Source organism: Sesamum indicum, linkage group LG8 (assembly GCF_026168435.1).
Source record: "Sesamum indicum cultivar Baizhima isolate 11 linkage group LG8, ASM2616843v1, whole genome shotgun sequence".
Lineage (NCBI taxonomy): Eukaryota > Viridiplantae > Streptophyta > Magnoliopsida > Lamiales > Pedaliaceae > Sesamum > Sesamum indicum.
Window position 1 is genome coordinate 20,135,204 of NC_142664.1, and position 27,001 is coordinate 20,162,204.

The 27,001-nt window shown below is 36.7% G+C and overlaps 6 protein-coding genes across 12 annotated transcripts; 3 read left to right on the forward strand and 3 right to left on the reverse strand.

Annotated features, from left to right (window-relative positions):
* Positions 1–251: 251 nt before the first annotated feature.
* Positions 252–1,952, forward strand: UGT74B1 (UDP-glucosyl transferase 74B1). The gene is made up of 2 exons (XM_011088189.3): positions 252–979; positions 1,071–1,952. Exons 1-2 carry the CDS (start codon positions 350–352, stop codon positions 1,815–1,817), a joined length of 1,377 nt encoding a protein of 458 aa, XP_011086491.1. The 5' UTR covers positions 252–349; the 3' UTR covers positions 1,818–1,952.
* On the reverse strand, positions 1,923–6,291 carry EMB3108 (DEA(D/H)-box RNA helicase family protein). Its single transcript, XM_011088190.3, has 8 exons — positions 5,896–6,291; positions 4,866–5,153; positions 4,637–4,759; positions 4,115–4,542; positions 3,152–3,476; positions 2,697–2,849; positions 2,429–2,480; positions 1,923–2,281 (listed from the first exon to the last, which is right to left on the reverse strand). The coding sequence occupies exons 1-8, from the start codon at positions 6,220–6,222 to the stop codon at positions 2,229–2,231; spliced, it is 1,749 nt and encodes a 582-aa protein (XP_011086492.1). The 5' UTR covers positions 6,223–6,291; the 3' UTR covers positions 1,923–2,228.
* A 428-nt stretch (positions 6,292–6,719) lies between these two features.
* POL{LAMBDA} (DNA polymerase lambda (POLL)) lies at positions 6,720–14,492 on the forward strand. Of its 4 annotated transcripts, XM_011088191.3 has the most exons (14): positions 6,720–6,874; positions 6,998–7,135; positions 7,746–8,102; positions 8,304–8,397; positions 8,479–8,609; positions 8,747–8,809; positions 9,495–9,674; positions 9,773–9,826; positions 10,444–10,532; positions 11,262–11,352; positions 12,188–12,268; positions 12,902–12,969; positions 13,885–13,969; positions 14,079–14,492. In XM_011088191.3, the coding sequence occupies exons 1-14, from the start codon at positions 6,767–6,769 to the stop codon at positions 14,175–14,177; spliced, it is 1,638 nt and encodes a 545-aa protein (XP_011086493.1). In that variant the 5' UTR covers positions 6,720–6,766; the 3' UTR covers positions 14,178–14,492. The 4 variants fall into 4 exon arrangements, with proteins under 4 accessions (XP_011086493.1, XP_088739880.1, XP_088739879.1 ...); XM_088883754.1 differs by lacking the exon at positions 6,720–6,874 and having other exon boundaries at positions 7,003–7,135; positions 7,736–8,102; XM_088883753.1 differs by lacking the exon at positions 6,720–6,874 and having other exon boundaries at positions 7,062–7,200; positions 7,736–8,102.
* Positions 14,493–14,902: 410 nt separating this feature from the next.
* Positions 14,903–16,787, forward strand: PRIN2 (Serine/Threonine-kinase). 2 transcript variants are annotated; one of them, XM_011088778.3, is made up of 3 exons: positions 14,903–15,333; positions 15,406–15,501; positions 16,331–16,787. In XM_011088778.3, the coding sequence occupies exons 1-3, from the start codon at positions 15,022–15,024 to the stop codon at positions 16,514–16,516; spliced, it is 594 nt and encodes a 197-aa protein (XP_011087080.2). In that variant the 5' UTR covers positions 14,903–15,021; the 3' UTR covers positions 16,517–16,787. The 2 variants fall into 2 exon arrangements, with proteins under 2 accessions (XP_011087080.2, XP_020551565.1); XM_020695906.2 differs by having other exon boundaries at positions 14,916–15,270.
* Positions 16,788–16,968: 181 nt separating this feature from the next.
* Positions 16,969–19,073, reverse strand: LOC105168215 (Putative thiol-disulfide oxidoreductase DCC). The gene is made up of 3 exons (XM_011088194.2): positions 18,760–19,073; positions 17,489–17,656; positions 16,969–17,407 (listed from the first exon to the last, which is right to left on the reverse strand). Exons 1-3 carry the CDS (start codon positions 19,013–19,015, stop codon positions 17,178–17,180), a joined length of 654 nt encoding a protein of 217 aa, XP_011086496.1. The 5' UTR covers positions 19,016–19,073; the 3' UTR covers positions 16,969–17,177.
* Positions 19,074–21,544: 2,471 nt separating this feature from the next.
* Positions 21,545–25,154, reverse strand: LOC105168216 (nucleolar GTP-binding protein 1). 3 transcript variants are annotated; one of them, XM_011088195.3, is made up of 3 exons: positions 24,995–25,154; positions 22,253–24,321; positions 21,545–21,848 (listed from the first exon to the last, which is right to left on the reverse strand). In XM_011088195.3, the coding sequence occupies exon 2, from the start codon at positions 24,300–24,302 to the stop codon at positions 22,263–22,265; it is 2,040 nt and encodes a 679-aa protein (XP_011086497.1). In that variant the 5' UTR covers positions 24,303–24,321; positions 24,995–25,154; the 3' UTR covers positions 21,545–21,848; positions 22,253–22,262. The 3 variants fall into 3 exon arrangements, with proteins under 3 accessions (XP_011086497.1, XP_011086498.1, XP_011086499.1); XM_011088196.3 differs by having other exon boundaries at positions 21,545–21,851; XM_011088197.3 differs by having other exon boundaries at positions 21,545–21,964.
* Positions 25,155–27,001: the final 1,847 nt, after the last annotated feature.

Below are 27,001 nucleotides of genomic sequence, written 5' to 3' on the forward strand. Positions count from 1 at the left end.
TTAACAATTTACAGAATAAAATTACGTTTTTTTTTTAAAATTTACACGTGAAAGGTTTCACCATTTATTCTCCAAATTAAATCACGTGAATGGGCTTTTAAAAACGTGTACGAAAGTTTTCAGAAAAAGAGATGAAGAAAAGATGGCAATAGAGGAAAATTGTGTCTGAAATGCAGATTTACATTCAATTACGTGTTGCAGTTCTCAAACCAATTCAATTTACACCATCAAATTACATTATTACAGCTCATGTCTGTATGTTGCCTATAAAATGGACATTCTACCTTAAAAGTTTGATTCATTCCCATGTTGTAGAACCATTCCGACAACCATTGAGACGACATCAAGAATGGAACCCCCACATGTTATAGTCCTTCCATATCCAAGCCAGGGCCACATAAACCCTCTCCTCCAATTCGCCAAACGCCTCGCCTCCAAGGGTGTCAAGGCCACCCTAGCCACCACACACTACACCCTGCGGTCCATTGGAGCCGGAGCCGTCGCGGTGGAGCCCATCTCCGATGGGTTCGACCATGGCGGGTTTGCAGAAGCACATAATGAAGATACGTATCTTAAGTCATTCAGGGAGAATGGGTCCAAATCCTTGTCGAAACTCATCTGGAAGTACAAAAACACTAGCTCTCCAGTAAGTTGCATAATCTACGACTCGTTTTTGCCGTGGGCGCTTGATGTTGCCAAGCAACATGGTATATTTGGGGCGTCGTTTTTCACCAACTCCGCCACGGTGTGTGCAGTTTTCAGCCACATACACCGAGGCACGCTGACGTTGCCCGTGAAAATGGAACACGAGCCTTTGTTGTTGCCTGGTTTGCCACCGTTGTACGATTGTGATATCCCGGGATTCATCAAGGTTCCAGAAAGCTACCCCGCGTACTTGGCTATGAAAATGAATCAGTTCTTGAACCTGGACAAAGCTGATTTCGTGTTCGATAACTCCTTCCAAGAACTAGAAGGCCAGGTAAATGACTATTTTATGTGTGTGTTTTTGTATGTATCCATATAGATGGGAAGCTGTTTTGGGTCATGTTATGGTTTCTATTTGAACACAGGAGGCAACAAGTGTGGAGAAATGGTGGCCAGCAAAACTGATAGGGCCAATGGTCCCCTCAGCATACTTGGATGGGAGAATTGAAGGAGACAAGGGGTATGGAGCCAGTTTATGGAAGCCACTGAGTGAACAATGCACGTCATGGCTCAAAACAAAACCACAAGAATCAGTCATTTACATCTCATTTGGCAGCATGGTCTCACTGACCTCAAAACAGATGGCAGAGATAGCATGGGCACTAACCTGCAGCAACTCATATTTCCTATGGGTTGTGAGGGAAACGGAACGACGAAAGCTTCCTACCCACTTTGTGGAATCCACAAACGGTAAGGGTTTGATAGTTGCATGGTGCAACCAGCTCGAATTGCTGGCTCATCCAGCCGTCGGCTGCTTCGTCACACACTGTGGGTGGAACTCGACGCTAGAAGGATTGTCGCTAGGCATGCCAATGGTGGCAATCCCACAATGGTCCGACCAAATGACAGACGCAAAGTTCATAGAGGATATATGGCGAGTGGGAGTTAGAGCTAAGGAGGATGAGTTTGGGATTGCAAGCAGAGAAGAGGTTCTTTTTTGTCTTAAAGAAGTTATGGAAGGGGAGAGGAGTGAGGAGATGAAGAGGAATGCAAGAAAATGGAGAGAGTTAGCTAAAAGAGCAATTGATGAAGGGGGAAGCTCAGACAAGGCCATTGATGAATTTGTCAAGCAGTTGAAGATTAGTACGGGTAAAGGAGAGCAAGAGGCCTAATTGAGAGAGTTCTTCATTAGCCCACCAGAAGAAGAAGCACATAGTCAAGAACTCAAAGATTATTACTGTATTTGCTTCATTGTTTCATAAAACAGAATGGTTGTGACATTAATTCAACACAAGATATTCCTTAAACATTGTTCTAATCAGCAGTTTTCCAATTTTGTTATATACATAAATTGGACAGAACTGAAAACTTTCACCAATGGTAAGAACACAATGAAATCAGCGAGCATTTAGATCCACACCAATCACGCAGAAGCAGCCAATCTTCAGAGGTTAAGACAGAATAATCTAGAGCTGATTTCGGCATAGGCATTGGCAAAAACCTGAAGTATTGGAAGCTCTTGACAGCATGTGAGCTTAAGAATGCAGATGGTTTCAAGCTCCTTCTTGGGTCTCAATTAGCTATTATGCTGGAAGCGGGAGTCGAACTGATGATGCACCGCTCCGTTGACTGAGACCTGATATGAGAGGGAATAACAATCATAACGGGCCACATGTTACGGAAATTTATGTTCATGTCAAAAGAATATGTTGAGAAGGAATTCTCCAAATTGTTTCTCCTCACTTTGTTGTGTTAGTTATTCACAAGAACATGTAAAACTTACCTCTCTTCTTAAGTTTGTTTCTGAAACTTCTCTTTCTGCTAAATGCCTTTTCCTGCAATCATATGAACATGGTCTGTTAGGAGCATGTCACTTCTGGATGATAAACTTTAATTCAGGCCAAAGTAATAATTGCTCATCAGGAGCCAGAAGAAGGAAAAGAAAAAAAAGAAAATTGGGTAGAACTTATTAGATATCTCGGTTAGTAATCACAAAGTTTGAGCAGATACTAGTTTCTTGTAATGTCCGTTATAATATATTTAAAAATTACCACGGGTAAGCCCACTTCTTCAGCCTGACGAACTGCAGCAACAAGATCTCGGTTTGATTCTGTAAAAAGGCTTGTGACAAGGCCGTGTTGACCAGCTCTGGCTGTCCGACCAACTCTGTGCAAAAAGTCTACAGCAGAACCAGCAAATTCCGCCTACCAGAAAATAATATAAAATGAAATGGAAATAGAACATCAGGTTCACTCGAAAACATAAACATTGCACGAACACAATCATTCATTCCAGGCACAAGTACAAAGGAGAGTGAAGTATTCCCTAAACCTGTACGTCATTCAAACTTGAGGCGTGATTCCAATTTATTATTTTTAATTAACATCCCTATTCTAGGGTGTAATCAAAGGAGTAACTGCGCTGATGTTATCTAATAGAAATTCTTGGCTACTCTGTGATTGAATGTGAGACTGATTACATAACATTGAACGTTTAAAAGATGCACCTGAATAACATGTGAAACCTTAGGTATGTCAAGGCCACGGGCGGCAGCATCAGTACACACAAAAACACCACCCTTCTCCTGGAAATCAACTAAATTTTCCGTTCGCTCTTCCAGAGAGATGTTGCTATGGTAGCGCACACATTTGATATTAGCTCCTGTCAAAATTTTAGCAACGGCTTCAGCAGCTTCGACAGTGTTTGCAAACACCATGGTCCGAACTACTCCAGAAGCAGAATCCATATTGGTTTTAAGTCCATTGCTGACAGCATCTATAAGTACATCCACCTGCGTCTCAGTTGTAACTTCAACCCACTTCTGCTCCAACCTAACACACATATATACAGAGACCAAATCAAAATGAAAACTATCAGGCATAACAAGCAAGTAAGAGTCTGATGAACTTAGAATTTTTACTTCAAGGGAGAGCTCAGAAAAACTGAGAGCATTTTGCTAGCTTCTTGTATAATGGTCAATGTGAAAATGGAAATTCTAAAAGTTAAATCAATTTTTCATAGTAGCATTAGAGATGAAATGCCATAATTATAAAGGGAATAGATTTACAGGAAGCACTTATACAGTGCACAACCGAATAATTTACTGAGTCCACAAACAAAGCAATTCAGTTTTTTATGGTGGATGTTGCTCTAGACTTTGTTTGCATCCTAACAGAAAATAAACCAACATTTGGGAAAGGTAATCAGTTATGTCTGTTATAAGAATATATGCACTTGTGAAGTCAATCCGAAAATAGTAAGAGATGTAACCGTGTAAGCAGTTGGACGATGCAGACTAGCAAAACTCAAGATTATGGTTCAGAGAATAAGGATTTTCTTTCAACTGATTAGTCATAAGAACAATCATTTAATAAAGTGATGAGAGTTAATATTACAGAGTTAACTAAGTGTCAGGGAAATAAAAGACTGAATTAACTAATGAAGAATAACAATAGATGAATCATGAAACCTTGGATTTTGGCGATGGAGATAATTCCCATTAACCCAACTGGCATCTGGAAACATCCGTTTCAAAATTCCTCCAGCAGTTCTCTTCCCATTCAGAGGAAGGGTGGCTGCAACAAATATGTATTGCTTACTTCGATCATATAATTTTCTCACCCTCCTCCAGTCTTTTCTGTTTCTACCCTTAGATTCAGTGTCAGAGTCCTCAGCAGATGTGTCATCAGTATCTTCTACTTCCTCCAGAATGAAATCTGCTTGTACATCTTCTTCTGTATCAGAGGCTTTAGTGGGAGAAGAAGCAGCATCATCTGCCCCAGCATCTGAACTTTGCAATCGAGACAACTGCTTCTCATCAAAACGAAGCATATTTATAAGGCGGATTACTTGGTTTTGAAAACTCCCACATAGCAGCAGGTCTGCTTCATCAAAAACCTAGAAATATATTGAGATAGAAAACTAAATCAGACAATGAGTTCAAATATACAAAGCTAATTGTAGTGTACGGAAACTTGGAATAAAAAGTTACCACATATTTGACACCACGTATAATATCAGCACGTCTACGTTTTTCGGGGTCAATTGCATAAAGGTAGTTTAGCAATGCAACTGGCGTCGAAACTATTATATCGGGTTCTTTAACTGACAATCCCTGCAGTCAGCATGGTGATCCATGAGGGGTTTGACACTCAAAACTTCTAGTGATACATGAGAGATGCTTGCACCAACCAACAGGATAATATAAACCATTGTCATACCTGACGGCCACAAATGGCGGCAGTTTTGAGAAGTGGCTCACCAGAACCATCACAAAGGGAGTTAGCCATGCGAACTACTTGCTCACACAGCATCACATTAGGGCAGAGCACAAGGGAAACATGGTGATGCTTCTTCAATTTCACATCATCCAAAGCTCCTTCTGACACGTCTGTTTTGCTGCATAATTTGTGAATCAGAGGCACTAAGTATCCATGAGTTTTACCACTTCCTGTCTCTGCGGCAACAACGACATCAGCTCCTGCAAGAATGGCTGGTATACAGGCGGCCTGAATTGTGATTTATAAGTAAGTTCTCACTATGACGAAATATAGCCCCTTAGTATATAGACACTACTAGAAAGAGCATCATACTTTATGACACTTCATGAAAATTATACCTATATTTCACCGTTAGACTCCAGTACTGAAGTTCATATTTAACCACCATACTGAGGAAATAAGATATAAAAGGTCTAGAAATCATCTTCCCATCATGTTCTATTGACATTAAGTGCCAAGAAGAGAAGCTCTAACCGATCCCCATAATCAATCTCAGACTTCCATTTTTGTTCACCTTCACCAAATATGGAAAAAAGACTTTACTTTACCTATTTATCTGACTCATGTTACCACAGCACTGGTTTGAACAAACTACTAAGACAAAGGATTCAAATACCACAACAATCTAAGCTTTAAGTCTCAAACTTCCAGATATTGCATTCATTATTAGAAGAAAATTATTTACACAGTAATTTTTTGTCACCATAACCAAATCAATTCGCTTTCTGAGTATCACAGCAAGTGAAGAGGACTTAAGTTCAAAACCAGAGCGAACTCTAAGAAGGAAGTCCCACAATTTCTGTACTACAAGAAGAGTTCACACTCAAAATCAACATATCATTCATTCCCGATTCCTACTAAATAAAACTTTAGACATCCCGGAAACAAAAAATAGGCAAAAGAAGCATTTAAAGACAACACACACACACACACAAAAAAAAAAAAAAGAAAAAGAAAGAAAGAAAACAACCTGGACTAGAGAGGGTCTATGCAGCCCAACATTACAAAGGGCACGTGAGACACAATCCGAAACTCCAAGACAAGCCCACGAAACGCTTTCTTCCGCCAAGAACGTATCGGCGTCGCTTCCATTTCTTCCGGCGGCGGCAGAGGCTGTAGTTCCAAGTGCTCGAGTTTTGTGCGTCCTGAGTGGGCGAGAATTGTTGGTGGTAGCAAAAGATAACGTCGTAAGTGATGTTAAGGAATGGGTGCTTGCAAAAAGCGAGAAAATCTTGGGAAAATACAACGAAGTTCTGCAAGTATTTAGCATTGGAACTGAACGCTGCAGCGGAAGCATCTCTTGCTCCCCGCAAATGGATGCTGGGCTGGGGTTTAGCCTTTGAGATTTTGCCTTTTTCCCTTTTCTATTATTACTGGAGGGGTTTAAATTAAATATTCACTTAATACTTTCGTCATATTACAACGACCTCTTTTAAAACCATATAATTATAAATGATTTTTATTATTTATAAAATTAATTAAAATTTTGTTATTAATGAATTGAATAAAATATTTATATGAAATATAAATTATAATTTTATTTATTATTTATAAAAAAAATCAAATCATTTTTTGAAGTAGTGTGGATATTTCGACATAAAATTTATATAATTTTATCAAATATTTGAATATTTATAAATATTCTTAAATAATGAAGGTTATTCATAATAAGATCGAATTTTAAGGGGTTAATTGTGATTTATTTAATATTTTTATATTTGTGTCGGTGTTTATTACTTTTGTACCCTTCCAGTTGCCGTATATTACAAGATACCACCACTTTGTACGGGATTCTCTAGTTCTAGCAACGGACTTCACAGTGAGGCGAACAATAGGAAAAAATGGCGCCAAAGGCTAAGAACAAATCTCCGCCGTCTGATCCTAATGGAATGTTCTCCGGGATGGCGGTGTTCTCGGTCAGAAAAGGCGTCCAAGCTCGTCGGCTCCAGGTTTGCTTTTTTTCAGTAAATATACTTTCGGAAATGAATTTATTCGCTGAAATCTGCAATAAAATGATATGTATGTATTTATATGTTATCTGTATGTTCCTTTTTTCTTTTGTTAATTTTTAGATTTGGAAGCAAAAATTGGTTCAAATGGGGGCTAGAGTTGAGGATCGTTTTTCCCGAAGGGTTAGCCACATTTTCGCGGTGGATTTAAATGCACTTCTCCAAGAAATTAACAGGGAAAGCTTGAAGCGGTTCGAGGGAGTAAGACTGCTGCACTGGTGCTTTTTTTTGTTTTGGTTTTGTTTCCAGTCCAGAATTTACCTTGTGTAAGTATTTGGTTAATTTTGTTGGGACATTGATTATGATAATTTTAGGTATTGTAATTTGTAGTTTATAATACAATGGTTTGAGCGATAACGAAAAATTTAAGGTCTTTTGGTCATACACTAAGCTGCTTGAATGTAAAAGTGTTTCTAGTGCAGGTTGCTCGAGTGTTATATGTACAGATGAAATATGAGAATGTGAAACTGGAAAAGTTGTACCTGAAAGAATGTCGTTTGACTGCCATTTTATTTCCCCCAATTGGTCATGTTTTGCTTGGTTCAGGTTGTTTTATGGTTTCAAGTTACTAGGGTATTCCGTCTGACAATGACTGTTGTTTCTGGTGTAATATGTTCTTGGATGTATTATTGCTTGTAAAGTCTCCATACAGTATTATGTTTTTGTAACTGCTTTAACATTGTTTGCTACTTCATAATGGTGTATGTAAATAGTTGAAAATGAACAGTTCAGCCGACTAAAATATCATACAGTTTTGTTTCTGAATTTAGAGGTTTAATAACGAAGATGATTTGATGTAAGCTTGTGACAGAAAGTTCTCAACTATCAGTGGCTAGAGGACAGCTTGAGAGCAGGAGAAAAAGTGCCTGAAGCCTCATACATCCTGTCAATGGACTCTGAACAAGATTATAGGAGCAAAGTTACTCAGGGGAACCATCTGAAACATACCAATGGAAATCATTTGAGTATTGAAGATCCATCTCCACCAAAGAAGATTAAAACCTGTTCTGAGGAGTACAAAGCTGTTGGGTCCGAAAAAAAAGACCAAGTTTCAATTGATGCCCCTAATTATTCCTCAAAATCGGATAGTGCTAACAGCTCATGCCGCTCTGCGCACTCTTTAAGCCCAGAAGTCACAAGTCTGAGTTTGGATGGTCAAAATGGAGCTGTAAGTTCATGCCACTTTTTCCTACAGAATTTCTACAAAATATGTGAAATGTATTAAGTCTTTTATGTTTTCTTTCACATGAACATGGGGAGAGACACATTGGGAATTCTGAATTATATACAATATATAAGTTATTGTTTCAATGTAATGTGTAATATTTAGTTTATTGTAAAATGACTACTTTCATTCATTCTTAAACAGGTCTCATCATCTGATACATCATTGCTTTATAGTCCTCCTGATCTGAACAGGAATATTACTGAGATATTTGGAAAGCTTATTGACATTTACCGAGGTTAAAACATAAGTTCTCTTTTTTTTGGTACTTGGAAGATGTGCATTTAGAATCTGACTTTACTGCCTATTTTTATGACAGCCCTGGGTGATGACCGGAGGTCTTTTAGCTATTATAAGGCTATCCCCGTTATTGAAAAATTGCCTTTTAAAATTGAAAGCGCAGACCAGGTCAAACATCTACCTGGGATAGGAAAGTCATTGCAGGATCACGTAAGCAAGTACTTCTGTCATGGGATTTTCAGCTTACCGCATGATTCTTTCGCCATATCTATCTTACTTCTTAAAGAGCATGGTTGGTTTATTTCTTGTGTATTACCTTCTTTGGTGATATCAAAGCTGTATTACAGATTCAGGAAATAGCGAACACTGGAAAGTTATCCAAGTTGGAGCACTTCGAGAAGGATGAGAAGGTATTTTATATCTTCCTGAAAGTAACATTTTTTCCTTTGACATTGGTGGGTTTCAAAATTAGTCTATTATGAGATGTGTTGTTCTGCTGCGTCTTGGCTGCATTGGGTAATGTTAAGAATTTTTTGCTTAAAATATTTGATTTTCAATTACTGAAAAGTAATCAAGTAGATGAGGAACCTTGCCCTTTTGATATATCGATCATTTGAAACAGCAACGCAGAAGAAGTTGTTTCCGGAAAATTACAATAGTTTTATTGTTCTATGAGCATAGTTACCTCCTTTTTGGTATCTCTGTTAGGAGTCATATTGTTTATGTACTCTATGCTTCTGAAGTTGCGTCCTGTGGCAGTTTCTTTCTCCATCCTGTCATAGAGATGTTTATCTTTGAGGATTCTTAACATCAATTATCTAACTATAGCTTGATGTTTGTTTAATTTAGCACCATGGATCCTGTACTATTTTCCTTCCATTTAATAATGAAATCATGATATTCTGAATGAATGTTGGTGAAATGTTGGCCATTGCAATGTTTCTATGCAGCTGGTTGTGTTGGTTTTCACTCAATTTTTTGAATTTGTAAGGATTACATGGTCTTCCTTCAGGATATAATCAAGATAGGCTGGAGGGTTCTGCTTAAATCCTTGAGGGGTTTTCTTTATCTGCTGAATATTCTGTCGTTTCTCAGGTACGCACCATAAGTTTATTTGGAGAAGTATGGGGCATTGGACCTGCCACAGCGTCAAAACTTTACGATAAAGGACACAGGACTCTGGATGATTTGAAAAATGAGGAATCATTAACAAATTCCCAGAGGTTAGGCTTGAAATACTTTGATGACATCAAGACAAGAATTCCACGGCATGAGGTCAGCTCTCGTGCTTCTTAATTTGTTTATTGCAGCATGTTCATTACCATGAATACTGTTTCTTTTGCTTAACATACTAACATTAAAAGAAATGTTAGGTCCAAGAAATGGAAAGTCTTCTACAAAAAGTTGGAGAAGAGATTTTGCCTGGGGTGAGAATTTGCTTTTATGATTTTAGCAATTTTAGATTATGAATATATTCCCTTTTACCTAGGAGCTCTAGATTAATCTTTCGGTTGGCAGTTGTTTCTGTCAGATTGGTTCATTAACATTCAAAGTCAATTCTCTTCCATATGGAGTAATATTTGAAAAGGTCTAGGATAGGCTGCACTCAATGGTAAATATGATTGTGACAGTGGGGCCTAAAACGACGACCTTGTAAATGGTCCAGAGCTGCTACTGTCCATGCAGAAGAGACTCCTAACTGGGGGTTGCATGTGCTCATCAAATGCAGTGTTATCATCATTATGACCAAGTTGGTTTATTTATGTAGTGAGACAGTTGATTGAGATTCTCTTGCATTTCGTTTTTTAACTTAAACCAACCATCCCCTCCTAAGTGCAATCTTTTCATAAGTTTGTTGAATAATTTATTGTTCCGAAATTGAGGTATAGGAAAGTCATTCAAATCAAATGCATTGATTTGTCACCAATTATCAATTAATTTACTTTTATAGTGACATTGGACTCTCATGGAAGAAGCTAAGGAAGCATTCAATGCATAATAAACTCTTTTTCATTTTTTTTTTCCTGATGATATATTCCTGCAGGTAGTAATTATTTGTGGAGGATCATATAGACGTGGAAAGGCTTCTTGTGGGGATATGGACATTGTGATTACACATCCTGATGGAAAAAGGTGTGACCTTCAGCTGTAATCTTGCATAGCTGGTTCACAACACCTATATGCCCAGTCATCTATTTTCCAACATAATTTTTCCTTTCTTTACGAGGCTGTTTGTACATTCTCATTTTGCTGGTGTTGCCGGACTTTCGAAAGTTGCTTTAAGATTCATAAAAAGTGATTATTATCACTGTTTTTCAACTCCTGTGCTGTTAAAACATGAGATACTACAATTAAAATACATATTATTGCTTCAGTTAATTTGCCTATAAGATGGTGCTAGTGAAAGAACACAGCCAATATTGATGTTAGTTGTTTCTCAAAGTCACATATATATCAAAGGAAAGTATTTCCTGCTATGGTATTCACATGAGATTTCTCTCTAATTTCAATTACCCTTCTGTGGTTTTTTCTGTGGGATTACCTGTTTTGAACAATTAATACTTTAACTGCCGATATGCCTTACATTCTGACTTTCATCTAATCTTTAGTCTCATTTATGTTGCACTAGTAATATACTTGTCTACAGTCACATAACTGTGCATATAATAGCTTTTGGTCCCTGATCTGTCTTTCAACAAAAAAAAAAGGGAAGGGAAAAACAAGGGGAAATTTTGAACTGACTATCTCCATCTATACTGTGTTGCTTAACTACTTGTGTTAATCTCTCATTTCGAGAGAAAATTGATTAGCAATACGTTATCATTTACCCTGGTAAGCTGACTCGCATTTTCATATATCCAGTCATACTGGATTTCTCCCGAAGTTTGTGAAGCATCTTAAGGATAAAAACTTCTTGAGAGAGGATCTGGTCTATAGCATACACAGTGAGGAGGTAATTTATTTTTTCTATTTCTTGCATTGCTTCTAGTTTTAAAGTCGAGGTATTACCTAACATGGTCAAAGCTTGTTCTGTTTCTCTTTTGTATGGAAGAACACTTTTTATATGCTGTATTTTTGTGGCATGAAATGGGACATGGAACTAAGTGGTTCTGGTACTAAAGTGTCTCATGTCGAGTTCATGTTCTATAAATATATACATGTTGGACACAGTTGATTTTTCTTCTCAATATTGTAGGCTGAACTAAATATGTTTTCTTTGTCCCAAAAGCATGGGCAGAGAATGCTAAAATAGATGTTGTGAGCTAAGCTGATTTAGTAGTATTCATACTGTCTGATGTGGAGTGAATATATCATTTTTTCTAAACATCACATGCGCATCTAAAGATATGTTTTTGTTGTTCTAAGACACAGTTGGACGCTATAAAATCTGAATGATTGTTATTGATTATTATAGACTTCCTTTTGCTTAAAGGTTGATTTGCTTGTGCAAATTGTGAAGCAGCAATTGGTGTCAAATTGAAGGTAGTGTGCTTGTACAAGTAGTATAAGAGAGTGAATACATAAAGAGACCAATGATGAAAATGGCTGAAAAGATATATTAGGACTTAGTTAAAGACCCATTGTTATGTCAAAAAGTTGTCTTTCGGATCAATTCTCACAGGTGGTTGTGATTTCTGGTCTACTCTATTAGCCTACTCAAGCATGCTGACATGCGTAGGTGGTCTTTTTTGTGGTGTAAGAACAAGTACGACAGTAATTTTATCATTTCCACATGGTACCTTAGTCGCTTAACTTGTCAACTCACGTGTTCTGCTATGTGTGTGCAGGGCACTGATTCTGGAGTGGATACATATTTTGGTCTTTGCACTTATCCTGGTCGAGAGTTACGACACCGCATAGATTTCAAGGTGTGTTCCTTGTATTCTCCTTTTTCTTGTCTCAGAGAATTACAAAATAGCATTCCTGCTGTCCAACAAATATTACCGCACATGAGGGAGTGGCATCATGAATAAGGAGTAATGTAATTTTCCCTTTTCTTCTACAATTTTTTTTTTAAAAAAAGGAACTTCATTTTGTTTCAATTGTCATGTTTCCTGAGTGTTATATTTGGGTTTGACAGCTTTATTATTGTAGGTTTTCTTTAAGGAAGTCCCCATGCATGTCAGATTTTCATTTGATTTTAAATGTAGTCAGTGGGCATGTGCAATTTTCATTTAATTTTCAGTGTCAAGGATGAGTCATGATCCTTGTTCCAATGCATGGGGATTTAAGTGTTAAGTATGGGATGTCTGAAGCATCCACATCACGTAGACTTTTAGGCCAGTGGACCTATCAAATTTTCTCCATGGAATGATAATCCCTGGGCTAGAATGTTTGCCTTCTTTTTATGCAAGTGGTTTTATTGGATTTGCAGCTTATGGATTTAAGGATATGGCTGCATTTGAAATGCAACATTTATCATACTTGCGTCGATGCATCCTCAAAAAATCCTGTAGTCATGGAGGTTTGGCCTACTAATTTATGCTTATTCTTTCCTGTAGGTTTATCCAAGGGATATTTATGCATTTGGATTAATAGCATGGACAGGGAATGATGTATTAAACAGGAGGTGTGCCATTCTAACTGAACTATACCAGTTTTCAGTAGCAGAACCAGGGTTTATTATTTGGGAAACTTCAAAATGCCAAAGTTTTATGGAAAATCTAATAAATTAACTCAATAATAGACTATGATTCTAGCAGAGGTACAAATAATATCTCCTGAAGCATACTGTGATTGACCCAAAAAAAAAAAGAAAAGAAAATATCGTACATACATTTAGAGCTAAAAGTAAATTGTGTAAATGTTATCTAAATGTAAGATAGCAATTGGAATTCCGTGATTAGAAATTTAGAATTTGTAGCTACAAATATTAGAATAATTGATTAGATTCGGCAATGAAATAATAATAAGATAATATCAACTTAATATTTTTTATTTGCATTGCATTAATCAAAATTTTGGAAAAAACTGGATGCGGAAGAATACCACATGAAAACACCTTATTTTTTCCTGAGTCATCAGAATATGTTGAGAAAAATATTTGTATTTTCTCCCCCCTTCTTGAGATGATGCATGTGTTGGCTATTTTATTTCGTCCTAATCTGCTCGGTTTCCTGTATAGCTAACAGCTAAAACTATTTTTATGCAGTTTTAAAATGATATATATTTAGCATGAAAAATACAATTGGATAAAATTGAGAATCAACATCCAAAACGGTACTCATAGATCATACATATTATAACCGAAACTGAGGACATTCACCTGCAACCAACCTTCTTACTTCCAGCAGCTGCTATCTTTATCAAAAGTTTTCTTTTTTTGTCCCCCGTGATTTTCAATCCAGAAATATACTAGCCTTATCATGAAAATCAAAGACCATGTTCTTGGGGAAATATCTGGTCAAGTTTTTTCCTCTTTCACTTTTGCTTTGATTTTCTTTTCTCGGGTTCTTGCTTTTGAGTTCTTTGATCTTTCCTTTAGGCTGAGATTATTAGCAGAATCAAAAGGATTCAGACTCGATGACACAGGATTGTTTCCTGCCACTCATGGTTCAGGCGGCAAACGGGTATGAGTTGGCTGACCTCTAGTTTCTAGTTGCGAGTTGTTGATGCAAGCTCTCGGTCACGATTATGCTTTTATCTACGCTGTTCTGATATTATTACTATCCGCTGCAGGGGAGCAAAGGCAGTGCAAGCTTGAAGTTTGGAACTGAAAAGGAGGTGTTTGATTTCCTCGGATTCCCATGGCTCGAGCCTAATCAGAGGAATTTGTGAGATGTAAGTTAATGCTGGTCTACGTCGGACCATAGCGACTCATGAATATGCTTCTTCCACTTGATTTCGGTCATTACCAACCGTTAACTGCAGAAAAGAAGAATTGCTGCATATTTTGTGTTCTGTTGGGAGCATGCGGCATGTAAATATAGTAGTAAATATTAATGTAAACCATGATGTAGGCTAATCACTCTTTTGCGTACATACTCGTGTACGTAACTTTTGTTTTGTATCTGTGTTGGCACTCCTTTCTTTTCTGTGTTTGTACAGTATGCAATGGTATGGGACAGGGGTTGTGGAGCTGAGATTGCTAAATTTGGATATCTTGCCAAGTTATTTGGTCAATTTCCTGCTATCATGCTCATGTGCTTGTTTTAGAATTAGGAATGTGGGGTTGTAGTTATTCCAATTAACAGCAACGCATGCTTATTTCAAAATCAGAAGTTGTTGCAAACAGCAACAGGCCCTTTTCTCTTGAGGAAAATTAAATGGGACTGCGACAGTCTCCCTCCCTTTGTCTTCTTAATTTCCCAATTTGACATGAGGAGGAAAATCCCTAAAATTGGAAGGGAGAAAAATCGTCAAGATGTTATTGAGAAATTTTGTTTGAAGTAAGGTCGATATAGAATTATAGCTCTTGCGACTTCCAAGTCCTGAAAGTCTTGACAAAATGACGAATTTGGCCTACCACGAACATATAATAAAAAATAAAAAAACACCCAAAAGGAATAAATGATAAACCCTTTAACATACTCCAGAAAGTCGAAGTCTAAAGACTTGAGCTAAAAACGGTTCGTTTTGATAGACTTGTTAATTGAGTTAGAAATAGAAGATAATAAGAGAAATGGATTGGGCTATGTCAGCAGCAGCGCCTTCACTTCTTCAATCTTCTTCCTCATCTTCAAAATTCTTCTTATTTCCCTTTAAATTATGTGGCTTAACTCCAGTTTCCTCATCTAGAACTATACCTAAAACCCTTGCTTATCATGCTCCGCATTCTTTACTTATTTTTAGAAATAGAAATTCTAACTTCATCTGCAGGGCTGAAAAGGAGTACAAATTCCCTGACCCAATTCCAGAATTTGCTGATTCCGTGAGCATTGCTATCAATCTTTTCAACTCTCTCACTTTACCTTCTGCTGCTTTTGTATCAAAGGTTCTTAATTTTCTTATGTTTTTGGTTTCTTAGGTTGGAAAAATAATGAAATTACTTCTTTCTTCTGTCCAGGAGACTGAAAAATTTGAGACCCATTTGTTTAAGAAATTGTCCAAGAAAGATATTTTTGGAGATTCTATAGATGAAGTTGTTGGAATCTGTACACAGGTATGTCTTGTCATCTGCCTCTTATCTCTTTGTTGGTTTAATACTTTCTTTCTCTTTTCTTGTTCTTTCCTTCTGTTAACAGATCTCTGAGATGTAACATATTAAGCTAGGGTATTGACCAGATTTTCAGTGCTAGATGTTGGTTTTGTATCATGTATTATGTCGAAGAACAACCTTCGGTTGGAGATTAGGATAATTTATAGCAGGGTGAAACTAGGATTGCTTGCTCGGTATATTGTATGGACTTTTGTAGATTTTAGGCTGACAGGAAAGATTGTTGTTAGAGCTGTTTTGCATGTACTCCTTTTACATGCTAGTATAAGCTTAGACTTCTTGAAGATTTGCAGGAAGAAGTCGACCACCTTGTTTGTTGTTTAATCGAGTGTTAAGACATGGTCGGAATATATTGTCCGTGTCTATACAATCTTCAACTTAAATGAGTTATTGAGTGTTTATCTTGTCATGAATTGATAATGTAATATGAGGAGTATGTCTTCTCCAATGTATTGTAAGCCATAGATCTTTCAATACACTTCCTCATTATGGCATTGCTGATCTTAGTGTGTCCCAAGAATATTGATTTAGATACATCTCTAGATGTAAAACTTCCGATTCTTTTCAACATTCCTGCTGCATTTTGTATTATCTGAAGATACATTAGATCTGTGAAAATATTGGGAAAAGGGGGTGCACATTTGAAAAATTTTACTTTCGAGTTTGTGTATATTGAAAGAGATTCATAAAGTATAACTTTCTATGTATGATGAAGCTGCGTAATGTAAATAACAACTGTCTGAATCTTTTATCATCCATGTTGTACTCCTAGCAGATCTTCAACGAATTCTTGCATGCTGAGTATGGTGGTCCAGGAACACTATTGGTCATTCCGTTCATTGACATGGCTGATACAATAAACGAGAGAGGCTTACCTGGTGGACCTCAGGCTGCCCGAGCTGCAGTTAAATGGGCTCAAGCTCATGTTGACAAGGACTGGAAAGAGTGGACTAGCACCTAGAATTCGTATAATGTGTGTAAAATGTCACAAGATTGTGATACAAGTCTGGCAGGAAGCTCATGAGTCTGTTTTATTAGGAGTTAGGTGAATATTGTAGTGAGGAAAGTATAGGTTTTTGTCAACTGTAGTTTATTGCAGCAGAGTACTTAGACCAAACTGTTCCAGGATTTGTTTCTTGATGATGTTCAGAACCTCGTTCTCAATCTCGAAAGTTGTAGTTGTTTCAGTAAGAGATGTAGCTATACTAAATTCAGTCAGTTCACATTTGTCATTTGGTAAGCTGACTATTTTGTCCTGAGCATTTTCAAACATAACTAAATGTGAACAGAAAGAACATGGAGCAGCTGACAAAATTAAACTTGAGAAAGCAGTACAATTCATCAACCGGTACAATAGTAATCAAATAAATATGAGACCGAAGAGATGAAGCAGTGGAAAATTAACAGCATATGTCGACCCACACTGTAATTTCAATTGCCTTCTATAATTGTGCAATTTCCATGTCAAAGTGAAAACATGCAACTAGTTTAAATTATGGTCTGGTGAAGAGAGATCCTATTTACAGTCTTCACGCTGAAGAATCATCTTTTCAGTCTTAGAGACAAATTTGGAACCATTTATACTAGCGAACTAGTCCGATGAGATGATTGCTGCACCCTTATCATGATTTTCTGTGGGAGTGGGTGCGTTGCATTAATTCTTCCCTATCAATGAAGCGGTCCAACAACTCCTTCTCCTTGAGGACTAAGCAATCATCATCTTTACCAAACCATTCATAGCGCCGTTTTGCCACATAATCATAAACGGCATCCCTCAGAGGAGCAGGAATAATCATCAGAGCACTTAATGCAGAATAAGGCTGGGGCAAATATGATAAAACCCTCAAAACAGCTGGAGAAAATTCAGAGAAAGAACCGTCAGTTTACCAAATTTTTGTGGTGAAATGTGGTACGAATAAGAGAGAGGATTTACCAGCAGAGCCTTGGTGGTATGACCCAGGTCCCTCAACAAACAGGAAGCGACGAAGAACATGTTCTCGTTGCAGTCCACTAACACTGAAGTAGGGCTCAGCAGCTCTTGACTGCAGACAACAGAACTTGATTTTCTTATCTTTGTCAGCCTCAATAACCCACTTCACTCCTGCATATTAGAGAATTCAAAGGAAACGTTAAGCATTCTAATCTGCTATGCCCAAGAAAGACAAAAGCAACATAACAAAAAAGTAGGCATTGCTTGGAAGAGGCACAGTATTGGTGAGAGCACAGGGTCAGGACTAGAAGTTTTCATCCTGGAAATTTCGATTACTCTAAATTTCTGAGTCATGGAAGGAAACATTTCAAAATTCTTAACCTAGACCTCTAAACACAGAATAATCTCAACTACAAGAAAATGATATTATTTAAAAAAAAAAAAGTAGCAATATATCTTCACATATCAAGATTTCTATGATGCAACCTGTAAAAACTTGTTCAACGAGAGCATCATTCTAAATCTCCCAGAGACTGAGCTTCAACATTTCACCTTAAAGATAATGCCAAAACATCCCTTTCATATCAAAGACATTCATTAACCATCAGCCTTTTCTACTTCTTTGTAATATTAGATGCATTTAATAATCTAACTGAACTCCAAACGAAAATTCATAACGTCAGCATGCAATTTAAACAATATAACCTCGCATACGTCTCAAGCGTCAATGTGTCTTGCTGTTTTCACGCCATTTATACATCCTTATCTCTCATTATTAACTACCGCTCACAAGTCACCAACTTGAAAGTGGAAGAATCTATTCAAAGGTCCCATCAATAATCTTAACATTCACGGGCAATCCAAGAATAATTTCATGTAAATGAATAAATTCTTAACAGCCATTTCTCTTTACTATTAACAAATGCTCCAAGCTCATCCCATAATGCCAGAAGCTACTCAACACCCAAACCTCTATTAAGGAACTCTACCACGGACCGAGTTTTAGCATTATTGTCCCTCTATTACTTTTCCACCCATACATAAAAGTAAAACTGTATCATCAGGAGATACATTTCCTAAAGCATCGAAGTAATTCACTAATCCAAACACATCCATATCTCTCTGTTACTTTCTGTTTCGACGACAGATTATTCCGAGTATCCCGGTTCATAATACTAACAAAAAATGCTCCCGTGTACAAAACAATCATACTTCCTTTCCCATACCAAGCATATACAATTACACCAAACGAACATAAAACAGATAACAATTACCGCCGTGGCAAAGGTGGCAGACGCCATCGTACACGACGACGCGCGGCTGAAGCAGAGTTGGTGCTATCTTAATCTCAGTGGCGGCTGAATCAACTGAGTTGTCAATCAGCACCGGATTAGCCACATCGTATTTAACCGACGATGGCGACGGAGCCGACTCGGAATAGGCGTCGGGTGAAATCAACGTCGCGATAACCGCATTCCAACTCCCCTCTCTCACCCCCACCGCCACCAGACCTCGCCTCAGCGCCGCCATTCCTCTCCCTAATTTACTCTATGCATATATAGGCTTGGAATTTGAGATGATCTTTGTTCTGAATCTTCTCTATTTAACTGTCACACCACTTCAGTCGGTCACATTTTTTTATTTATTTTTATTTAATTTCATTTTCACAAAACTCACCCACAAGTTTGGAATAGTTGTTTTTGTTTTTTTTTTTTTTCAGTAAATGTTATTTTCATTAAGTAAAAGGGTATATAAGTACAGTACAACAAGCATCAATTAGGTGGATTTCTTGACAGATTAAGAAATCCGTCATAAATAATAAAGTGGGCATGCACTAAGAGCATAAGGAAGTTGAACACTAAAACTCCTTTGTTGCATATTTTTAAGAATAATTGTATCCAAAATCCGTGAGTCACAATGGCTCCCATCAAAACATGAAGATTACGTTCATGTCAGATGTGATCAACCAAAAAATCGAGTATAACACGACACGACACGGATAAGTTTGGAATAGTTGTTTGCTTGAGTTGGTGAGGGTTTTCATTAATTTCTTCAAATAATATTTTTTTTAAATAATTTTCATTGATAATTATATTTACAATATAAACCACTTGAATAAATTATATAGCTCACACTTATTAGCCAAAACCTAATAAATAAATGATATCACGAGTTTTACGGTGCGTGTAATTTTTTAAAAAATAAAAATTACTTATATAATTATATAAATGACGTTGATATTTTTAATTGATCTAATTATTTGTGCAAAAAATATAAATAATATATGCAAACAAATCATAATCAAGGGATGTATATATAATTATTCATAATCTTAAAGATATGTGCCGTATTGTTCAAGAGCTGTCAACTTGTATTTTCATAGTACCGCGTTTAATAAATTTATATTTAAATTTTAAAATATTAATTATAATTAGTGATGGCAATATGAATTGAAACTCATAATCCCAATTTTGAACTCACCTAATTTTGAATTAATCTGAGTTTTAAATATTTTAACATGAGCCCGATGTTGGTTATTAAATAAATATAAGGGATGATTACACCATCTTTCTATGAGATTTGGTATAATTTCAAATAGATTTTCTGTAGTTTGATAAATACATCTAATATTCCTGAAATTTGCTTTCTTTTAACAAATAAGTTCATTTAGTCAAAATTTATTGAATTTGTTATTATTAACAAAAAATTAAAAAAAATTTATATCAACACCTGATTGACTTATTACAGGTCAAATAAATCTTTTTATAGTCAAATTATCCTCGTATGTTTTCACGCGTTAATGCATATGAGAAGTTTTATCTTCACCGTTATAAGAGTAATTTAGTTCAAAAAAAAATATAAGTTAATAATCAATCAAACAAAAGTAAATATCAATTTTCATTAAATTTTTATTAATATCAGCAATTCAATGAATTTTGACTAATTGAGGAATTTTTTACTAGACAAAAATAGATCTTAGATGTATTAAATATAATTTTTCGAATCATAAGAAATTTTTGTATAATTACACCAAACCTCATAAGAACGGAGGTAATTATCTCCACATACAATTACATTATGCATTTTGTATGGGTCCTAATAAGTTCTCTGTTATGTTTAATTTTTTATTAATAAATCATGCCATTGATGAAAAATGTTATTATAATCAAGAATGTGTTGGTGGACATAATTCAATCTTATTCTTTTATTCTAATAGTTTCATAATACTTTTGAATACATCAAAACTTGATAAATTTTAACATCTATGCTCTTTTATAATCAAACAAAATATCATTTTAGTACTTAGTTTTGATAATTTATCTCTTTTCTTTTTCTTCTTCTCGGTTTGCACATTTCATTCTACTCTCTGGATAACTTCTGGTTTACCTTTTCTTTTACAATTTACAGTTGTCATGTGAAATTGGTAAAGCCAAAATCCAAATCTACTTCTTGAAAGGGTTAGAACACAACGGTCAAGAAATAGGGATGGGTTTAAAAGACTTGCAAACAAAGTTGAAAAAAATCTTAAAAGAAGATACCATATAAACGACTCATTAACCTACTTTAACTCGTCGCAATAAATTAAAATCACCCACATTTCTTTGAAACACTGAAAGTAAACTGCAATCATAGACAAAGAAAGAAATATGAAGTGAATTTTAGAAAACAAAACTGACACAAAACATATGATGGGTCTATGACAAACAAACAAGCAAAAGCTCCAATCAACTCCAGCTGAATAGTCCAAGGCTCATGGATGTATGGCACTCTCTATCTTGCCGCTAATACTCGAGCAGGCAAGAGCTGGTTATTTGTACCATCAATGTTTTCAATATATGCAGCTGTTTTGACTTACTGAGAGGCGACACTTGAGCCAATCAGCTCGGCCAGCTGCATATGCACTCTACCATTACTGCCGTCTCTCAACTAGAACCTTACAACAATGTAGATAGATACACCAATGCAGATAGATAGACAGATAAACAAACAATTAGTGTCAGCAGACATGTTATCTTTTGCCAGCATAAAACAGGCAAGAACCATAAAGATACACCATGCTGGCTGCAGTTCCGCTTCTTTATAACAAGTTTGATAACAACCTCTGATTACAGTACGAATTGGTATTCAACTAAATCGTGACCAAAGCATCTGTAAATATTTAAGTAAAACAAAACTTAAGCAAAACCATTTTAAGGATCAAAATTGCACTAACATCAGAGAAAGGGGGCAGAATGATCTAATCAACAAACAAAGAGATTCTCCACAATAGCAAGCTGCAGTTGTACAGCATATCCGATACAGCTCCCCCATAGATGGCACTCCACAGGCTGTTGTATATGAATCCATAACAGAGGGAATTCCTCTGCTACAGGAGAAGCAATGGATGACATCAGATATTGGATAATGAAAGATGATGAGAAAGACTTGAGCATATTCACTAGATTGTCTTTGCTCCATTCCTCAATTATGCTAACTGATCTATTTTCAAATAAAGAGTCCAATAAGGTGCATAGGTTATAAGTTCTAAGTAAAAACATGGAATCAGTTTAGTATTATGACAAATGAAACAACATTGAGGATTCGAGGCTTGCAAGATAATGGCTTATTAACACACCCTCCATCCACCCCCCCTCCATCTTTTACCGAAAGAAACACAGCAGAAGAGGCTGAGGCGGTGGATTTCTGGATGCTAAAATGTGTTTCCATTGTTCAGTGCCAAGTGCAACACAGAAAACCAAAGGCAGACAGAAAGTATGCAGAAAATACCTTGATTTTACTAACGTCTGTCTGTTTTTCCAGTTGAGCGCTTGCCAGAGAACAAGTGTTTTGGTTTGAGAGTAGGAATGACTCTGTCTGCCTCTCCTCTGCGAGCATCCTTGTTCCTCTTCTTGCTAGAACCCTTGGCCATTTTAATAGCCTTCTTCTTCTGAGCAGTGTCTTTGAAGCCCTCTCCTGGGACCACCTCACCTGGTGGCCGTGATTTTGACCTTGATCTAGAAGCAGACCTCGACCTCAAGCGGAGCTTCTTGTTTTGTTGGTCACCATCCACTTCCATGGAATGAAGACCATCATTGACACCCCTGTCAGGGGATCTCTCCCTCTTACGACCCCTAGACTTGCTACGAGCACGGTTAATTGCCATGGTTGGATCAAGCCCCAAAGATGATAGTTGCCTCCCCATTCTTTCTGCTGTAAATTGTTTGTCTTTATCAAATTTCCTAGGCACAGTTGGCCGGCTCTCAGCTGTGCTCTTTTTAATTCTGTGCTGCTGAATAAGCAAACTTTTCTTCTTCCTGATCTCTGCAAGTGCTGCTTTTTCTTCAGGCGTCAGCTCAGCCCCATCCATCTCAAAATCATCATCTGCCTCCAGCCCCTGGAGAGCACTTTCTTCTCGCTCCAACTCCTCAAGCCTCATCAGTATATCAGGGTCAATGAAGTCATATACATTGTGTCCATCAAGAATTTCTGGCATGACATCTTCTTTCCATTCATCGTCCGCTAAAATATAGTGCTTCTTCAAGCTCGCGGAGTAGACACCTGCACCTCCATTCTCATTTTCCAGATCTCTCTCCAATTTCCTCTTCTCTTTCTCTGCAGTTTCCTCAGCTTTCTTAGCTTTGGCTTCCAAAACAGCCTGAGGTATACAAGGTGGCCTCTCCTTCTGGTCACGCGGCTTAGGCATCGCAACATGGAAACGGTTCAGACAGTCATTTAATTTCTTTGACTTCATTTTCAATTCCACCCTCTGATCCAATAATCTCTCACATGCAGCATTTTTTACAGAAATTACACCCTCCTCAGTTAGAGTGCTCATTGTCAACAGGACACTATTATCATCTGTTGGTTCACCGCCTTGACCTATCACAGTTTTCATAGCTTCTGCCTTCATCTCCATGACCAACTTCCTATCGTCTTCAGAGATCCCTTCCAGTGGCTGCAAGTCGGTCTTATTACAGACTATGATTAGTGGTTTGTTCATAAATAGTGATTTGATGCTGTGGAAAAGAGCTGCCTGCTGTGCAATGCTATATCCACAAGAACCAGAGATATCGAGGAAAAACAACACAGCTGCTCTGAGATGGGCAAGAGCTGTAATGCTGCACATCTCAATGATGTTGCGATCCTCAAATGGCCTATCAAGAATTCCCGGCGTGTCAATCACCTGATACCTCAGATACTTATAGTCAGTATGACCAACAAACAATGACTTTGTGGTGAACGCATATGGTTGTACGTCAACATCAGCCCTGGTGATTTTGTTGATGAATGAGCTCTTGCCAACATTAGGGTACCCACAGATCAAGATTGTTCGAGTATTTGGATCAATTGAAGGTAATCTTGCCATGTGTTGTCTAATCTGTTCAAGATAAGCCAAACTAGGGCTAACTCGTTTAATTACAGTACACATGCGCCCAAGAGCAGCGACTTTCAGTGACTTGCATCGATAAAGAGAATCTCCATACTTCAGTAATTTGACATAGTCCTTAGCAATCTTACCAATCAAGTTCCTCGCCGTGTTAATTTGGCCCAAAGCAAGCTTGTAATGGTCTTTGTTGTAGAGAACATGGAGCAGGTCACCATAGAAAGGATGGATATCATCAAGCCGGGGAAACTCTTCGATAATGGTGGAAAGCTTATCATGGAAATTCTGCTGGGTAAACTTCACTTTGCGCATGTAAAACTGCCGAAGACGTGAAATGGCATATCCCTTGTGAACTTGGGTAGGTGTTCGCCGTTGTGTGCGAGAGAGAATTATGTCAATAAAATCCTTCCCCGTGGGCACAACAGTAATCTTCTTGAAATTATACTGCACCATTTTTACTCTTTATCTGCCACTATACGACAAATGTAAATTAGAATTATTAAAAATAATAGAATAAAAAATGGCAATCAAATATTAATACCACATAATTGACAGGTTTAGTGCAACAAAAATTTTCAGCAACTATCACTCATGAAAACATAAATATGCAATATATGCATGTAGAACAAACAATCATACACAGGCGACCAATAGTTGCAAAGAGAAAAACTTACTGCATATCAATGAAAGATAGAATAACCATTATATCTTGGGCCAAAAAATTGACATTAAATTCAAGCTTCAGAACTAGAACTTAAAGAAAACAAGTACAAAGTGAAGACATACAACTAGAACCTAAACAACAGATAAAAGTCAAATTAAAAAGTAAGCAAAGATCGATTACAGCAAACGGATAAAATACTAAGTTCAATGACTAGAAATCGAATTCAAATTATACAGAAGTCTGCAGTTCTTGCTGCACAAGCGCAATTTTGATAATATATTTATGAGAAAGGCTCCTAAACAACAGCAAAGCACAAAAGCTAACGTAGCAAGCCAATAAATTACCAAATAACACGCAATCATTCTGTAAAAAAAGAAAAAGACTAATACCGTAAACAAATCAGGCAAACTCAAAATTTAAGGATACAAAAGAGCAATAAAATTAAGAAAACCTAATAGAAACGGAAAGAAACGGCCCTTACCCAATGAAATAGCTGGAGAAAACTAGTGCTTTTTGGCCGTCCACTCTAGACGGTGGCGGTTACAGTTCCGCGGATCGCCGCTATATAAGCGGTGCCGGCGACGTACGTCGCGGAGAGGAATGGAGGTGATTTAAAGTTTGAGGCTTGAGCAAGTAGTTTGAAGGGCTTAAGTAGTGGACGACTAGGGTTTAGGAATGGCATGCGGGTCACATGCGGATCCGCCCCATACCCGTATTGTTTAAGAAGTATTGGCAAGTCTTGAGGCGGGTCAGATGCGGATCCGCCCCATTTTGTGTCCCATAGGACGGCGTGGTTTTATTTTTTTGGTCAAGCACTTTACGAGTTTAACATAGTTTCATTTGATTAAAAAATATTATAAATATAGTAACATTTGGACCAAATTTATTAGGTTTTGAGATTATTTTTTAAATATTTTTTAAAAAATATTGTAAAATTGGGATCAAAAATTTAAAATTATTATTTAACCAAATTTATTTTGAAGAAAAGAAATGAATTAAAGGATAGATTTTTGAGTATTTAATAATTGGTACGAGAAAAAAAAATTATAACAGTATAGATGAGTCAAAATATTAATCTTATAAGTACATGATTAAAGTGCAATTTATTCTCTTGTATTTTTAAAAATGAAGCAAAAAATCCCCTCTTTCGATTACTTGAGTTACACGTGCTTTTCTATATTTTTTAAATATATCGTTTTTATAAAATTACATTTTTACATTATTTAAAATCATTGGATTTGATTTGAACTATGGCCAAATTTGATTGACATATCAATGGTCTAGATTTTACATAATTTTAATCAACGATATAGATAAATATAAAATTTAATTCAAAATACATATATTATTTTTTATATAAAAACAATTATATTATGTATTTTAACTATATATACAGAGAGAGAGAGAGTGCTAGAAGGAGGGGAAAGGCGGCGACGACAATCGACATTGGAGGGGGAGCGCAACTACGGGATTGGGGAGAACGGGGACTAGCGACGACTGAGACAAAGAGATGGGAAAGCGGTGCAGGGACAGGGATTGGAGAAAGGGGGTGGCGACGGGAAAAGGAAAAGGGATGGGGGGGGGGGGGGGCGACGAGGGGAACTGGGGAAAGGGAGGGCGATGACGGCAAAGGGGAAAGAAGTGGGGGTATCAGAGTCTAAGTAAGAGAGAAGAAATAGATTGAAAAGAATGTAAAAGAAGTTGCCAAAAAGAGAATTGCCCAAATGTAGGGGTGGCAAATGGGCGAGTTGGATTGAATTTTGGTCGGTTCAAATGGGTCGGGTTAGTATAAATTATTTTATTAATTTGAAGTTAAATATTTTAAAATATCATACAATGAAAAGAAGAAAGGGTAATATTTGAACTACTAAAAAGGAAAATTACTACTTGTAATACAATACGATTAAACTTGTATCGCACGTCATTTTTGACTAATGACATGTACATTAAGATTCATTTACTAAATCATGAAGTAAAAAAATCTATTAAATACCTAACAAAATACTCTATTTTATAATAATAATTCAAAATTTTGGATGTTCGTTTTGAATGAACACCAAGTTGTGCAACCCAATTCTTTATACTTGTTAAGAGGCAATTTTCATATTCATCACTTTCAAAAATCACAAGTTGTAATTTGAATATTAAAAAAATCACATAAAAATATAAGGATAAATTATAACGACATCTCTTAAAGTTTGACATAATTACAAATACCCTCTTGTTATTTAGAAAATTACAAATACTATCCTGATATTTGATGAAATTATATAATTCATGAATTGATGAATGAAATTGTTACTATGCCCTTATTGTATTAAAAAGAAAATAGAAATTTGTAAAAAATCTAATAGGGTGGATGAAAAAATTTAAAAAATTATTCATTTAGTCAATAAAAAATTTTAAAAATTTAAAAAATAAAAAATAATTCTTAGTCCACAAGAGATAATTACACTTCTCACCCCTATAGTTTGGTGTTATTACACGT